The 15928-nt window shown below is 35.6% G+C and overlaps 1 protein-coding gene across 1 annotated transcript; it reads left to right on the top strand.

Annotated features, from left to right (window-relative positions):
• Nucleotides 1-3128: 3128 nt before the first annotated feature.
• On the top strand, nt 3129-5821 carry LOC141629467 (protein FAR1-RELATED SEQUENCE 5-like). The gene is made up of 5 exons (XM_074442464.1): nt 3129-3619; nt 3747-4260; nt 4324-4453; nt 4768-5483; nt 5750-5821. The coding sequence occupies exons 1-5, from the start codon at nt 3129-3131 to the stop codon at nt 5819-5821; spliced, it is 1923 nt and encodes a 640-aa protein (XP_074298565.1).
• The last annotated feature ends 10107 nt before the right edge of the window (nt 5822-15928 follow it).

Raw genomic sequence — 15928 nt, 5'->3', positions numbered from 1 at the left:
ACCCAAGTTCCGAAACTTGCATGGTTAATCTCAATCATATGAATATAAGATGACATACCAACAGGAACGACGCGGCCTGCTTTGATGTCCTCACGGTAGACGGGACAGTTCCTCTTCCAATGTCCAGACTTGTGACAATGGTGGCACTCAATGTCACCGACCTTACTCTTTGTCTTGCCCTATGAGCCACTAGTCTCACCGGGCCCACTCTTACCGTTTCCTGGCTTCTTGAATTTTGGCTTACCTACAGTTAGGTCGCCTGGAGCTTTGCCCTTACCTTTACCCTTGTTGGAAATCGTGAGAACATCATGCTTCATGCTCCCACTCAATTTCATATCCTTCTCGGTCTGTACGAGAAGGGAGTGTAGCTCCTGAGGACTCTTTTTCAAGTCATTCATGTAGTAGTTCGCCTGAAAAGGGCAAAACCATCGTGAAGAGAATGAAGCATTCAGTCAATGACAATGCTCTCACTGATTTTGCAATCAAGTGCCTCCAACTTCTCGACATTCTCAATCATGTTAAGAATGTGTGGGCTAACCGGTTGGCCCTTTTGGAGTTTCGCATCAAAGAAGCGACATGTATGCTCATAAGTAACGATCCTCGGTGCTTTTGAGAACTCGTTAGTGAGCGTGGTGAAAATCTTGTTCGCACCTTGGGCAATGAAGCGTCTCTGCAAATTGGTTTCCATTGCAAAGATGAGTATGTTCTTTATCGCACCCGCTTCCATAACGAAATCACTATAAGCAAGTGACTCGTTAACTCCCGCATTGGGGCCTGGGTTTACCGGTATTGGCTCAGTTAAGTACTTGAGCTTACCGTCAAAGAATGGCAAAGATTCCGTAGTGTCGCCTTCCACCCGCAAAGTTGGACCCATCATTCTTGATCGCGTGTCGATTCATGTTGTCCATACAAACTTTCAGCCAGGACTCGCGTCCAAGTGTGGCACTTGGCATTGGGATTTCGTTATTTCTAGCCATTTGTTGTAACAGTAAAATAAACGTGTTCTACACTGCGAAAAGAAGAATAAATAATGAGCATGTGCATCGATTTTAATTTAAGTCTAATGAACTAGTGTCATAACGCGAAGACTCAAAACATTTATACAATGACCTTCCTCAAGAATTATATAAATGATCATAAGACTCAATTATCTGTAAATTGATAAGCCAACCTATTGGCTAATTCTACTGTTAGAATTCTTGGTCGATAAATTTCTATAAATTCTATCTTTAGTCCATCATAATCACGAGAAACTTTTCGGACTATAATGTTGAGATAAACTAAGTCAACACAAACTACTTACCCAACGTAGAAGGGGTCATATTATGCCTATCGACGAAGAAGGGATTCATAGTTGTTTGCCCTTATAAAGACTAATCTCAATTTCCGTTTTAGAGGAAGATCCCATCAACTTTATTTTAATTCATTTTAAGTGAACTACTATCTAGCATGCGTGAATGAATAAACTAAGATGATGGCTTAATAAACATGTGACATCTGTATGTCTATGAAAACTAACATACAACCTATATTTGTCAATTTTCATGCATTTAAGTAGTAGGTGGTTTGGTTTAAGGCGGAAAATGATGCATAAACTATCATGTGAATGAAAAGCAATAGGAATGAAAAACGTAAAAACAATAATAAAGTCCTAGTGTGGCCTATCCTATCAAAATGAACATTAAATACAAATTTGGAATCCATCCTTGGACCCGAGAAGCTTGTCTCGATGTTCCATCTTGATCCATGTAGCGGGAGTGAGATCCAATCTCCATCTTTAGTCTTCTTTGAAAATTACAATAAATAAATTTACATGATAAACCTATTTATTACATTCTAATTTCAAAACTCAAAAACTAAAGAAAAATAAAGGAGATTCGAGATCTCAAAATTACATTAAAAATTATGTTCCTATCATTACGAAAACATAATTTGACTAAGGCCACACTAGGTATTACAAATTACAACCGATTGCAAAAATACGTAAATAAAACCATTCAACAATTCATTCAACTAAAATAAAATGCATCAACTAAAAAAAATTAAACATAGAAGACATAATTCTTTAATTATGTAGATTAATTTTATCCAAACCACCTATTTAATTGATCAAATTAAGTGACAATTCCTCAATTAATCACATTAAATTTAATCTTAATTCATATTAAACTCGTAATATGAATTTAATCCATCAATATTTTAAACTGCTTTAAAATAATTAGATATCTATGAATTATGAACCGCTTCACAATAATTATCATACATTATAAATTTAATGTATAATCATTCTAGGCCAAAAACAACAAAAAAAAACAGAATTTTTTTTTCCTCAAAAAAAACTCTCGGCATAAACAAATAGCCCAAAAAAAAAAAGTTTTCTCGGTTTTTCTTCAAAAACCGAAAAAAAACAATTTTTTTTTTAATATTTCTTGAACGTGAACGAAGAATAAATTTTTTTTTTTTTTTTTTTTTTTTTTTTTTTTTATATTTTTCACGGCTGAAAAACCGAAAAAAACAAAAAAAAAACAGAAACCCTAATAATTTTTGTGTTTCGGCTGGAAAAAAAAACAAAACAACCCCATTTTTTTTTTTATCAATTCGGCATTATGCCCTAACTGCAAAAGCATGATATTGATGAACAAAAATCGTTTATTGTTGCTATTAACAAAATTAGCATATGAATTAATGAAACATGATTAACCGTATATGCCAAAAGCTATATAGCAAAAACAAATTTTTATATCATCAACATGACAATTCCCATTTACATTCTAACTTAATCTGCATTAAATCAAAACATCTACCAATTCTTCATATAATCATTCTAACTGATTAAAACAACAATATGAAAAATCAAAATGGTAATTAAATCATCAAAACAAGAACAAAAAAAACCGGCTGCAAAAAATTTTTTAATCGGCATAATTTTTTTTTTCAGCCGTGGGTTTTTTTTCTTCTTTTTTTCGAAACCCTAAAAATTGTTTAATCCAAATTTATGAAAATCATCAAAATAAAATTTGTGGCCTTGGCTCTGATACCACTTGTGGGATTTATCTGTATGCATCCCTTTAATTTTATGACTAGCATTCATCATCTTATAATTCGTTATAATCCTTAAATTTAAAGGGATGCATACAGATAAATCCCACAATATTATTGAGTCTTCAATTACTTCTACTGTACATATTGAACCACCTGATGGACCTAGCTCTACTCCACATGTTGAACAACATTTTATTCCTTCTCATGTGCATCAACTTCTTTTGGACTCCAGACCTGGTGGTAGTGAATTGTGGACAAGGAAAGTTGCACTTGAGTTTAAACCTCATATTGGACAGTTTTTTGGGACCTTGGAAGAAGCTATTAGTTTTTATGGTGTGTATGCAGAAGCATGTGGTTTTGAACCTAGGAAGTCTTCCCAAAAAAGGTCTGATTCTGGTGATGTGCAGTATAAATTTGTTGTTTGTAACCATGAAGGTTTTAGAGATCGTAAGAGAAAGGCTATTATTTTACATAGTGGAGAAGAGCAGGCAACTCCCAAGGCATTTGATATTAGAAACACTAAACTAACTAGGATTGGTTGTACTGCTATGATTGAGTTTCGCTATAATGGGGATGGGTATGTTGTTTTCCAGTTTCGTGAGTGGCATAATCACCGTCTTTGTTCACTTAGAAATCAACAATTTAAAAAAAAAACACAGACACCTCCATCTTTACCATAAAAAGACAATTATTAATCATTCAAGGGTTAATCAAAGCACAACAACGACATTTAGAAATGTTAAGGAATATGTAGATGGCTATGAGAATGTTGGAGCTCAACTGGTTGATTTTAAGAATTTTAGAAGGGATATCAAATGTTTCATAGGAGACCGGGATGCTCAACTTTTTATTAACCATTTCGAGGATAAACGTGATACCAATGAAGGTTTTTACTTTGCTTATGAGGTGGATTCTGGGAAATGTTTGGTTCATGCGTTTTGGTGTGATGCAGAGTCTCGTAGAAACTACTCTTTGTTTGGTGATTATATCACTTATGATCCAACTTACAATACGAATAAGTATTGTATGGTTTTTACACCTTTTACTGGGGTAGACCACCACAAAAGGTCAAGTACTTTTGCTGCTGCATTGCTATTTCACGAGGATGAAGACTTGTTCAAGTGGGTCTTTGAAAATTTCCTAGATGCTATGGGTCAGCGAGAGCCACATTGTATCATTACTGACCAATGTGCTGGAATAAAGTTGGGTTTGCGTGCTGTTTTCAAACATGCTAGGCGCAGATATTGCATGTGACATATCATTCAAAAGCTCACTGATAAGGTTGGGCCTGCAATATCGAAAGAGACTGATTTTGTGAGCCGTTTGAATGCTATTGTTTGGGATGCTGAGTTAGAACCTCTGAAATTTGAAGAAAAGTTGTCTCAGTTGGTTAATGAGCATAATCTTGGAGGTAATTCCTGGTTGTCAACCATGTTTAGAAAAAGGAGAAAATGGATCCCAACTTATTTTCGTGATATTCCTATGGGTTGTCTATTAAGAACAACTCAACGATCTGAGAGTCAGAATAATTTTTTCAAATGTTTTGAAAATGCACATGGTACACTTGTTGAATTCTGGATGCGGTTTCAAAGCGCCATTGATGTACAACGCCATACTCAAAAGCAACTTGATATAGAGACGATGATTGTACTCTTCCACAATTATCTACTTCTCTTAAGTTGGAATATCATGGTTTCAAGCTTTATACACATTCTGCTTTTGCAGATTTTCAACTAGAAGCTACTGCTTCTATTTGTTCCCTTAGTGTTGGTGGCTTCACACCACCTGTCAACGGAATAAAGGTAATTGGTATAGCTGATGCTAGAACGCAGAAGACCTATCAAGTCGTCTACAATTCTACAACTAGTGATGTTGAATGTTCTTGCAAGTTGTTCAACATAAAGGGTATTATTTGCAGACACATTATCTTGGTTTATTCCGGGAAACAAGTAGATACTTTACCTGATAAGTACATCCTTATGCGGTGGACCAAGAATGCATACAAGATCCCTCTTTATGGTTTACATGGTGAGTTAATGGACGACTTTGATGCCACTGATTTAAGAAAGGTGGAGATGTGTAAGTTATGGTCAGAGTTCTACGTAACTATCAGTGTGCTCAAGAATGTGCCTAACAATGAGATCACTGATCTTGCTGACACACTGAAGCAATTTAGGGTCAAACTCAATCCGCAATCAGAGTCAATGACCAAAGAGCAGGAGTTAGAGATGCTTCTTGGATGCAGTTCCTCAACTGAGGTGAGGATTTTACCACCTCGTCAGGCAAATAACAAGGGTAGTGGGAAGAGAATGATCTCCAAAAAGCAACAATGCATAGCCAAAGCGGAGAAGCCTAAAAGGCTTTGCCGTAATTGCAAACAAATGGCTCACCATGATAAGCATAACTGTCCTAATGCTTTTGTACCCGATGCCGACAATAAGGTATGCTCACCATGACAAGTTTGTGTACGATTTTTATTTTATGAAACTTTATATATGGTCTATGGTCACGAGTCAGAAACAATATCACACGTTATTAGAAATAATATCACACCTTATACTAAACAATATCACTATTTTCAGGATAACAAAATGTGATATTGTTTATTATGGTCACGAGTCAGAAATAATATCACACGTTACTATAAATAATATCACTCCTTACATAAAACAATATCACTATTTCACCATATTTTTATATTTTTTAGGGGAGTTCAGATGAGGATGATGCGATGATGGTTGATCGGTTGAAGGATTTTTCTGTTGATGGCGCTCATTAAATATAACAACAGCAAATAGACGACATACTTTATTACTAGTATATTATATACACCACAAACTTCATTATTAGAGTATACATTATACGTTATTTATATAGAATATACTCGGGTATAATATTGGATCATTTTATTCGTCTTAGTTGTCTTATTTTTATATTTTTTGTGATACTGAGAAACAATATCACACGTTATATTTAATAATTTCACATCTTTTACTAAACAGTATCACTACTTCAGAAGTACTTTACATGCCTCTCGTTTTTTCTGTGTTGTCAAAATACATCACACCCAGTGTATAAAAATATCACAAACTGTGAAACAATATCACTAACATCAAAATAAAATATCGCAGTTCATAATAAACAATCTCACATTTTTTAAAAACATCATTATTGTTATTTACATTTATTATGCCTCTGCAGTTTTTGTAAAACAATATCAACCTGTGTAGACAACAATATTACAACATTCTAAAAACAATGTCAAAGTAAAATTTTAAAATCGATATCCAATTTTTTTGAGAATCAATACCACATAGAAGTATGATATTGTTTAGCAAACTGTGTGATATTGTTTCACAGTGTTTTAAAATCTCACAAATTGTGAAACAATATCACAAACATCAAAATAAAATATCGCAGTTCATAATAAACTATATCACATTTTGTTTAAATGTCATTTTAAAATCCATATCCACTATTTTTGAGAATCAATACCACATAGAAGTGTGATATTGTTTAGCAAATTGTGTGATATTGTTTAGCAAACCGTGTGATATTATTTTTATTATAGAGAAGCAATATCACAACAATTATAGCAGAATATCACACGACACTTGAAAGAATATCACACTTTACCAAGAGAGCCAAAAGAGCCAAAAGAGCCATCACTATTTGTTTACTATTATAAAAAGTTTACCATTAGATTCCTTGTCCTACAAACATTACATCCGGAATGTTTACCATTTGTTCCAGTTACAACTTTGTGCTAATAAATCTAGTAGTTCTAATTCCTTCCACTACCTCTACCTCGGTTCTTAGGATTTGCAACGGTCTTTACTCTACCTCGTTTGTATGTTATTGTGGGCTCCTTTCTACCATCTTCACCATCTCTTCCGGAATCAGCTCCTCTGTAAAGTAAATACATAATAACAGTCAGTTATTATTTATGGACACTTTTTTATTTTTGTACAACAATAATTATAGTCAGTCCTAATTTCTTTCTACCTTTCTGCATAAAAAACTGTAAATGTTAGGTTTTGGTTTTTACCTTTTCCTAGGAGATTGCCGAAGAATTGGCAATTCTGTCTTAATAATCGGTATCTCAGTACAATCCTTCTTTGCTGTCGGTGGAACATCTTCTTTATTTGCCTCCTGGTGAACAACATCGGCTTTCTTTTTTTTTTTCGGAACTTCTACATTTGGTACTTCCTCCATCTCAACAGTTTTCTCCTTCCCCTTTATCTTACCACCCTTCTCTTTTGCATTTTCATTATTCTTCCTCTTTTGCTTTAATGTCTTCCAAAGTTCCTCCTTTCCAGTTGAAAATTCTTTTACCTTTTCGATCAAAGGTGTCCTGTTCTCATTTATGTCAGCTAAAAGCAATGCTGCTGCCATTTCTAGCCAGTAGTATTGCCTATACACTTTCTGGTTCAAGTTGGCTTCAAACATCTCTCCCTCATACCGAATCATGTACATCATTAAGAAGTTTCCAGACTCAGTATTGTTCATCTCTGTCTTTTGCCAAGGGAAGTTGATGTTGACAGTATCATATCAAACGTTATTATATCATCCGCTCTTTCAACATTCTTCTTTGCAAGGTAGTCACTCATGTGCTCAGCCTACAATATTAAGCAAAACTATTAGTGATAATTTCACAAACACTCAAATCCATTATTTTAATGTTAATATACACCAATAATTTAAAGAAATATCAATTAATCATACCACCAAATCTGCAACTTTGTATATTTGTGTTTGCTCCCAGTCGGCGTACTCTGTGTTGTCCAGCACTTCCACTGTCTCGGTTTTGAAATTTATACAAACACAGAAATAATTTTCTTTCCATACCATTGGAATAAAAACCAGATCTGCTTCCATGTTATAGAGAACTGTGTTTCTTCTAATGAATTCGTCCCATTCTACGAACATCTTTTCTTTATTCAATTCCCGGTCTTCAGTTCCTTCGGTTTTTATTTCCTGTTGTGTATATATATGTTAAAAGTCCTATTTTATTTTAAAGAGCTATTACATTTAATCAAACTAAATCGACAGCTTACCATTTGTCGAATCCCAAAAAACATTAAACTTGTTCCACATTTTTCTGTGTGCTCAATGTGGTTCAGAATTAGCGACCAACATTCAATCACATTGCTACTGACATGCACATTTGGAAGCAACGACAACATATCGTCTCTGACAAGGTATGGATCATTACTGAAGCTGGAAACCACCTCACTGCTCCAAAAATTAACACAAAATAAATTAAAATAGTACAAAGAATATCACACTACTCTAAAAATAGTATCACACCATTAAAGAAACAATATCACAAAAAATAGCAGTACTGATATATTCATAGATTTTAAAGAACCATACTCTAATGGGAAAATGTGGTCGTCCAATAGGCAGTAGTCAAACACTTCTTTCCTCATGGTGAACATCTTTGCACAGAGTGATTGTTAGCCTTCATAAACCTTGAGACGACCTCCAACTTAGCATCTGCCACACCATAGTTGTACGTGATTCCAAGGCCATCTAATTTTCCCTCCTACCGCTTCCCACGACACTGGCAGAACCATCTTCTACCATAGCTAGAAAAATATTTATTTTTGTTATTGAATACATAATGAGTACTTATAATGAAAATAAGTCAGTGTTTAAAATAATAACCTTTTATTTTTGATACGGGAGTCTGAACATTCTTTTTCCCACGTTTTCCTCTCTTGTTTTTGTTTGCTATTTTCCTTTTCATCAGCAATTTAGGTAACAGTGTTCCTTTGATGGCATTAATGTTTGTGACCTTCCTCAGGACCTCACTCCTACTTTTATTTAAATCACTCAAGACGAGCGTCGCTGCAACCTCCCTCCTATATAACTGTCTCTTCTTTTCATTATTCAGTTCACTTTTAAAATCCTCACCCACAAAAAAACATCATGTGAAACATCATGAATAATCCACAATCCAGGTTCAACTCTTTTGTTTGCCAATCAAAGGCCACATTTGCCAACACGTAGTCCTGTACTTTTAGCCCACTTTCATTACTTTTAGTGTTGAGGTAGTGACCATAAATCCCCTATATATGTTTATAGTAAATAACTATCAAATTTCAATCTTAGCTAACAAAATTATTATATCCTTACTTCTTATTTTTATTATTGTACTTATAGTTAAATGAGCCAGGTGTACATGCTCCTTGTCTTGGAAATTCTCATAGTCTCGGTTGTCCAAGTAGAACATTTTCTCCCTCTTGAAGTCAATACAGACGCTAATGTAGTGATCTTGATATAGAAAAGGTATGAATACCTATAGAAATATTATAAAAAAAATAACAAGTATTATTCACAGAATATATAATACAATATCACAAGTAGTGAGTAACAATATCACAGAATATATAATACAATACCACAACTAAAATATTTATTTGATTTAAGGAACAATATTAATACTTACTTTTGACAATATCACATAATATACTTAACGGTATCACAAATAAAAGTATTTTTAAATTCTTACCATATCTGAATTCAAATTCAGTGGCTTCTTATACTTAGTTGACCACATATCCCATGTCCTAAATACGTCTTCCGTAAGTCTTTCCATTTCATCAATATCTTCTTCATCTACAAGTAAGATTTTCTCCAAACAACCAGGGGTCGGCTGCTAAGCAGGCCACCTCAGCTAGTACTGTCCAGGGAGGTGGGCAGAAGACCAGTGGCAAGCTGTTTATGATGGACAAGAAAGCAGCTGAGGATGATGCTCACGTTATCACCGGTACATTTCTTGTTAATGGAGTTTTTACCTTTGTTTTGTTTGATTCGGGAGCGTCACAGTCGTTTGTATCATCGAGTCATGTTAAACAGTTGAGTTTGAGTGAGTATGAGTCTGTAAGAGAGGAAGTTTTTATACCTTCGGGGGAGTCTGTATCTTGTGGGCGGTTGTATAGAGGTGTTTCTATGTTAGTTGGACAAGTTGATCTACCACTAGACTTGTTAACGTTTCCTTTAAATGGTTTTGAGATAATAGTTGGGATGGATTGGTTGGGAAAGTACAAAGCTAAGATAGATTGTCATCAAAAGAAGGTTTCTTTGAGAGGTCCTAAGGGGATTAGTGTGTCTTATCATGGGTTTGTTGTCAAACCCAAAGTTAAGTTGATTGCAGCAGTGGCCTTGAAGTCTTACCTGAGGAAGGGGCGTCCTTTGATCCTGTGTCATGTGAGAGATCACCGTATGGAGAGTCCGGCAGTTGGGCAGATACCAGTGGTGGGAGAGTTTTCAGATGTCTTTCTAGAGAGATACCGGGGTTACCACCGAAGAGAGAGATAGATTTCACCGTTGAGTTGAAACCGGGGACGGTGCCAATCTCTAAGGCACCGTACCGTATGGATCCTAAGGAGTTGGAGGAGCTAAAGAAGCAGCTAGATGATCTGATTGAGAAGGGATAAATTAGACCTAGTGTGTCACCGTGGGGAGCACCAGTCCTGTTTGTGAAGAAGAAAGATGGGAGCTTGAGGCTGTGCATCGATTATAGGTAGCTGAACAGAGTGATAGTAAAGAACAAGTATCCTTTGCCGAGGATAGATGATTTGTTTGATCAGTTGAACGGTGAAGCAGTATTTTCCAAGATTGATTTGAGGTCGGGTTACCATCAGGTGAAGATTAGGGAAGAGGACATATCGAAGACAGCTTTTACATCGAGGTATGGTCATTATGAGTATGTTGTGATGCCGTTTGGGTTGTCTAACGCACCTGCAGTGTTCATGGATTTGATGAACCGGATTTTTAGTCAGTTCTTGGATCGGTTTGTGATGGTCTTTATACCTTAGTCTTTTCTAAGACTAAGGTGGATCATGAGGAGCATTTGAGGATAGTGTTAAAGACCTTGAGAGAGAACCAGTTGTATGCAAAGTTGTCCAAGTGTGAGTTCTGGTTAGAGGAGGATGCTTTTCTAGGGCATGTGATTTCAAAGAAAGGGGTAGCTATGGATCCTGCAAAGATTGAAGTGGTTACCAAGTGGGAAGCACCATAGAATGTGGCAGAGATCAGGAGTTTCTTGGGTTTAGCAGGGTATTATCGACGGTTCATTAAGGATTTCTCCAAGATAGCTAGACCTTTGACAGCTTTGATGAGGAAAGAGAACAAGTTTCGTTGGGATGAAAGTTGTGAGACGACGTTCCAAACTTTAAAGGAGCGTTTGACCGCAGCTCCAATCTTAGCATTACCTAAAGGGAGTGAGAATTTTGAGGTGTATACATATGCTTTAAAGAATGGGTTGGGTTGTGTGTTGATGTAGAATGGGAAAGTGATTGCCTATGCTTCTAGGGAATTGAAGCCTTATGAGGAGAATTATCCGCCGCATGATCTGGAGTTGGGTGCAGTTGTGTTTACTCTTAAGATTTGAAGGCATTATCTATATGGGGCGACCTTTAAGGTGTTTTCAGATCATAAGAGTCTCAAGTACATCTTCACTCAAAAGGAGTTGAACATGAGACAGAGGAGGTGGATGAAGTTGATTGGGGATTATGACATGGATATTGTTGGACCATATAGATATATGATTATGTTTTGATAATGACAAGTGTGTGCCTCGTGTTGTATAAAATCTTGCTCGTAATCTTTTGTTTAGTCTTTGTTAGATTAACTTAGGTTTACACGTTAGCAAGTAATGTTATAGCATTCCTAGCTACAACATTAAAGATTTGTGAGGTATCATTCAAGTAATGTTATAGCATCTTGAGCTATAACATTGAAGATGATTAAAGCATCATAAGCAACTGTAACAAGTTTCAAGTATGATGATCATTCAAGCAAAAGGCTAGATTAAGTCTTTAACAAAGCTCAAGATGAAGAGATTTTGGTCAAGATAAAGAGAAGATCCTTTACTGAAGATCTCTAGGAAGATTAGTTAGTATAGGTCTTCATCTAATGACGGTATTTTAAGTTAAGAATATTGGGAAGGTAAAGTTATAGCTATTTCACCTATAACTTTACTTACCAAACTTAAAGTTATAGCTGTTTCTACTATAACTTTAGGTAGCATTTTAATAGCACGATTTTAATAGTTTTAAAATCATTTTTCAAAGGATAAAATTCTTTAAACATATTTCGAAATCATTTGTGTATATACTAGAGTTGAAATATGGGTTGTTATAGTAGGTAACTTGCATATCTCTATTGGTTTGTAAAACGACTTATGGGTCATCATGCTACCTAGGGTTTGCTAGTCTATTTAACTTAACCCTAATTCAATAAGATAGATTTTATCCAAGATGAGCACGGGCCTAGGGTTTCGGCCGTGAGCTGAATACCTTTGGGGCGTGTGAAGTTGTTGTGCATAAGTAACCTATCTAATCAAATCTAGCTTATATTTATATAAGATATTTTCCTATCTTAATAATATATGATTTGATTTATTTGCTTATCTAAACTTCTTAAAGATATAGTTTTGGAAAAAAAATAAGATTTACTTTTATCTTATTTACCTAAACTATAATATCTTGGATTAAATTAGGAAAGAGATAAAGATTTATCTCTTGTAATACTTGCCGCCTATCTCACGGCATCCTAGGGTTTCGTGCAAACCCTAGTTCTCTCTTCTACTATAAATACACTTGATCATTCTTTATTTAAGTAAGCTTTTCGAAATACAACAATCCTCGCAAAACATATTTGAGTTTAAATCTTAATTGTCTTATTGTTTTGTTTTTGAAAATATTGCGAAAAGTCGTATGCTCTTTAAATTGCTTATCTTTCTTAAGATTACGACATAAGATAATAGTACTTCATATTGTTTCTTACTCGTTCAGTTGTGTGAACACTCAGAAGAACAATCAAGTGCTTTCTTAGTAACTTAAGATAGTCAAATCGAATATCTAGTGATATTCAAATTGAGTTATAGTTAGAGTTAACTATACGAGTTGGGTTGATAATTTTGTAATCCAGAGTAAGGTACTAAAGTTATTAATCGAGAATAGTGGACGTAGGCTTCGACGTGTGAAGCTGAACCACTTCAAATATCGTGTGTCCTTGCATCTTTCGTTTCGGTCATTTCATTACGTTAATAACCATTTAGTTAATTAGTTAAAGTTTAATCAATAAACTTTAAGTAATTAATTACCTTGATATAAAATAAAAAGTAGGCATAATTTTTAAATACTCAATTCACACCTCCCCTCTCGAGTATTTTGGGTGTGATAGACTCTTCAATTGGTATTAGAGCCTCGTGCTCTTGATTGCGTAACCGCAAAGAGGCTAGATCCGTCTATCTTTTATCTTTTTATTTTATTTTTATTCCGCTGCCTTACACGTGTGAAATGGATTCCAAGTCTCTTAAGTGTCCCGTCTTTGATGGGAAGAATTATGGACTTTGGAAAAACATGATGACACACTACATAAAAGGACATGATTGGGAGTGCTGGACGATTATAAAGAACAGACCAAATAAAATTTTGGTCGCATCTTCGGAAGGCACTACCTATGAGAAAAAGGAAGAAGACTATGTTGAGGTTGATTACAAGAAGGCTGAAAAAAACTCGAAAGCGATAAGCCTGTTACAAAACGGCATGACATCGACTGAATTCGATCGTTTTTCTTTTTGTACTTCGGCCAAGGAAATATGGGATGGTCTTGAATTGGCCTATGAAGGAACGTCGGCTGTAAGGAAATATCGTATTGACCTGCGCTGATTCAAAAATACGAACTTTTCAGAATGGAAAATAATGAATCACTTGATAGCATGTCAGCACGATTTTCTACAATAGTCAATGAGCTCACAAATCTTGGTAAAACTTTCAACTCCGAGGATATTGCTAGAAAAGTACTTAGGAGTTTAACCAAGAAATGGCGTCCCAAGGTCACGGTTATGGAAGAAGTCAGAGATCTCACTTCTCTCCCTTATGGAGAACTTATTGGCGCTCTCATGGCTCATAAACTCGTCCTGGAAGACGATGAGGCCAAGGCCAGTAACACTAAGAGCATGGGTCTACAAGCTTCTGCTAAGGAAGAAGAAGATGTTGAAATAGAGGATGAAACGGTCTTGTTTGCTAAACGGTTCAACAAATGCATTTTCAGAAATAAGCAAGCAAAATCGTTCAATAATAATAACAACAAGTTCTCTAATAAGAAAATTTCCGAGTCAAAAAATACGTTTGCTAATAGAGGATGCTTCAAGTGTGGAGAATCCGGTCATATGATTAAGGATTGTCCCACATGGGAGAAAATTAAAGACAAAGCAAAGCGTGACAAGACCAAGAAGGAATTCAAGCAAGTGATGATAGCATCTTGCTGGGGCGATCTTGACCCTGAGGATGACGAAGCATCAGAAGAAGAAGATATTGCTAACCTATGTTTAAGCAACGTCAGTCTTGACCTCTTCTCAGATGATGATCAAGATAGTGTGGACTCCTACTGCTGCTTCCTAGGAGATTCCGATTCAGAAGAAGAAGAAGAGGTAAGTTATCTTGAACTTAAGAAGAGTGTTAAGAAGTTGTCAAAGAATGCTTTACATGAATATTTTGAGCAATCTCTTGATAAGTGTAACGAACAAGAAATGGAATTGAAAGACTTGAAAGAACAAATTCTTGACATTGCTGAAGAGAATCATCTCCTTAAAACAAAGGTCAAAAAGCTCAAATCTAAAGTTACAGCCAACATGGCTACAACTTCAGATACGACAAATGCTGAGATGAAGGTTCTTGAGTCTAAAGTTATAGCTAATGAAGCTATAACCTCAGACCTAAAACTCAACCTTAAGCATCTTCAAGCCAAAGTTATAGCTAGTGAAGCTATAACATTGGAATTGAGAAAAGTCAAAGAGCTACTTGAGACAAAGGTCACGGATAGAGAGGCCATGATCTCAAATCAAAAGAAGGAGATCGAATCTCTAACTCAGCAATTAAAGGAATCTAAAATCGATCTATTAAATACTAAAAGAATGCATACCGAGATGGTACGGGTTCTTAATGATAGGTTCCAGAACTTCCGTGATAACTATGAAGAGACTCATCCTCCCAAAGTCACAGGGTTAGATCATTCCAAATGCAACAAAGAAATAGAGTCCCTAAAAGAGTTACTCTTGCATGCTAGAAAGGTTCATGAGAAATGGGAAGGTAGCACACGTGTTCTAAATTTCCTAACTAAGCAATCAGATAATAACATGAAAATGGGATTAGGGCACGAGTGCTATGGTCGTAGAGATCACTCTAAATGTAAATCAACCCCTTCCAAACGAGACTTCAGAAGGAGAAAATATACAAATTTACCAGAATATTTGATTTGCAATTACTGTGGTCATACTGGACATATCCAAGAAAATTGTGTCAAATATGCTCAGGATTTAAGAAAAGGAATCAACTTTGTCAAAGCATCCGACACGATTTTCGAGGATAATGATTGTACCCCATCAGAACCAAGTACAAGTGAGGAACGCAACAATGATCATCGTTGATTCTACGATATGAGTTTTGATTTCAAAAAGGCTACGAAATCAAAATAAACACCTAAACCAAAAGTACCCTTCAACACCAAAGCTCCTCCAAAACAACCTGAAAGATCACGACTTAAGGAACCCACAACAAAACCTAAGACGGCTCCTAAACAAACCCATTCACCTCCAAAATGAAAAATTATAAAAAAGGTCTGGGTTAGAAAAGATTTAGTTTTTAGAGTGACTAACGTCAAAGGACCCAACTTAGCTTGGGTACCTAAAAACTGTATCTAATCATTTTGCAGGTTGAGGTGAAAGAAAATAACCTATGGTACCTTGATAGTGGATGTTCAAGGCACATGACTGGAGATGTAAATTTATTTCTTTCACTCAAACCCTTCGATGGAGGTAAGGTCACATTTGGTGATAACAAGGAGGGTAAGATCATCGGTGTTGGTAAAG

The sequence above is a fragment of the Silene latifolia genome, chromosome Y (genome assembly GCF_048544455.1).
Source record: "Silene latifolia isolate original U9 population chromosome Y, ASM4854445v1, whole genome shotgun sequence".
Lineage (NCBI taxonomy): Eukaryota > Viridiplantae > Streptophyta > Magnoliopsida > Caryophyllales > Caryophyllaceae > Silene > Silene latifolia.
This window is presented reverse-complemented; position numbering and strand designations above follow the sequence as displayed.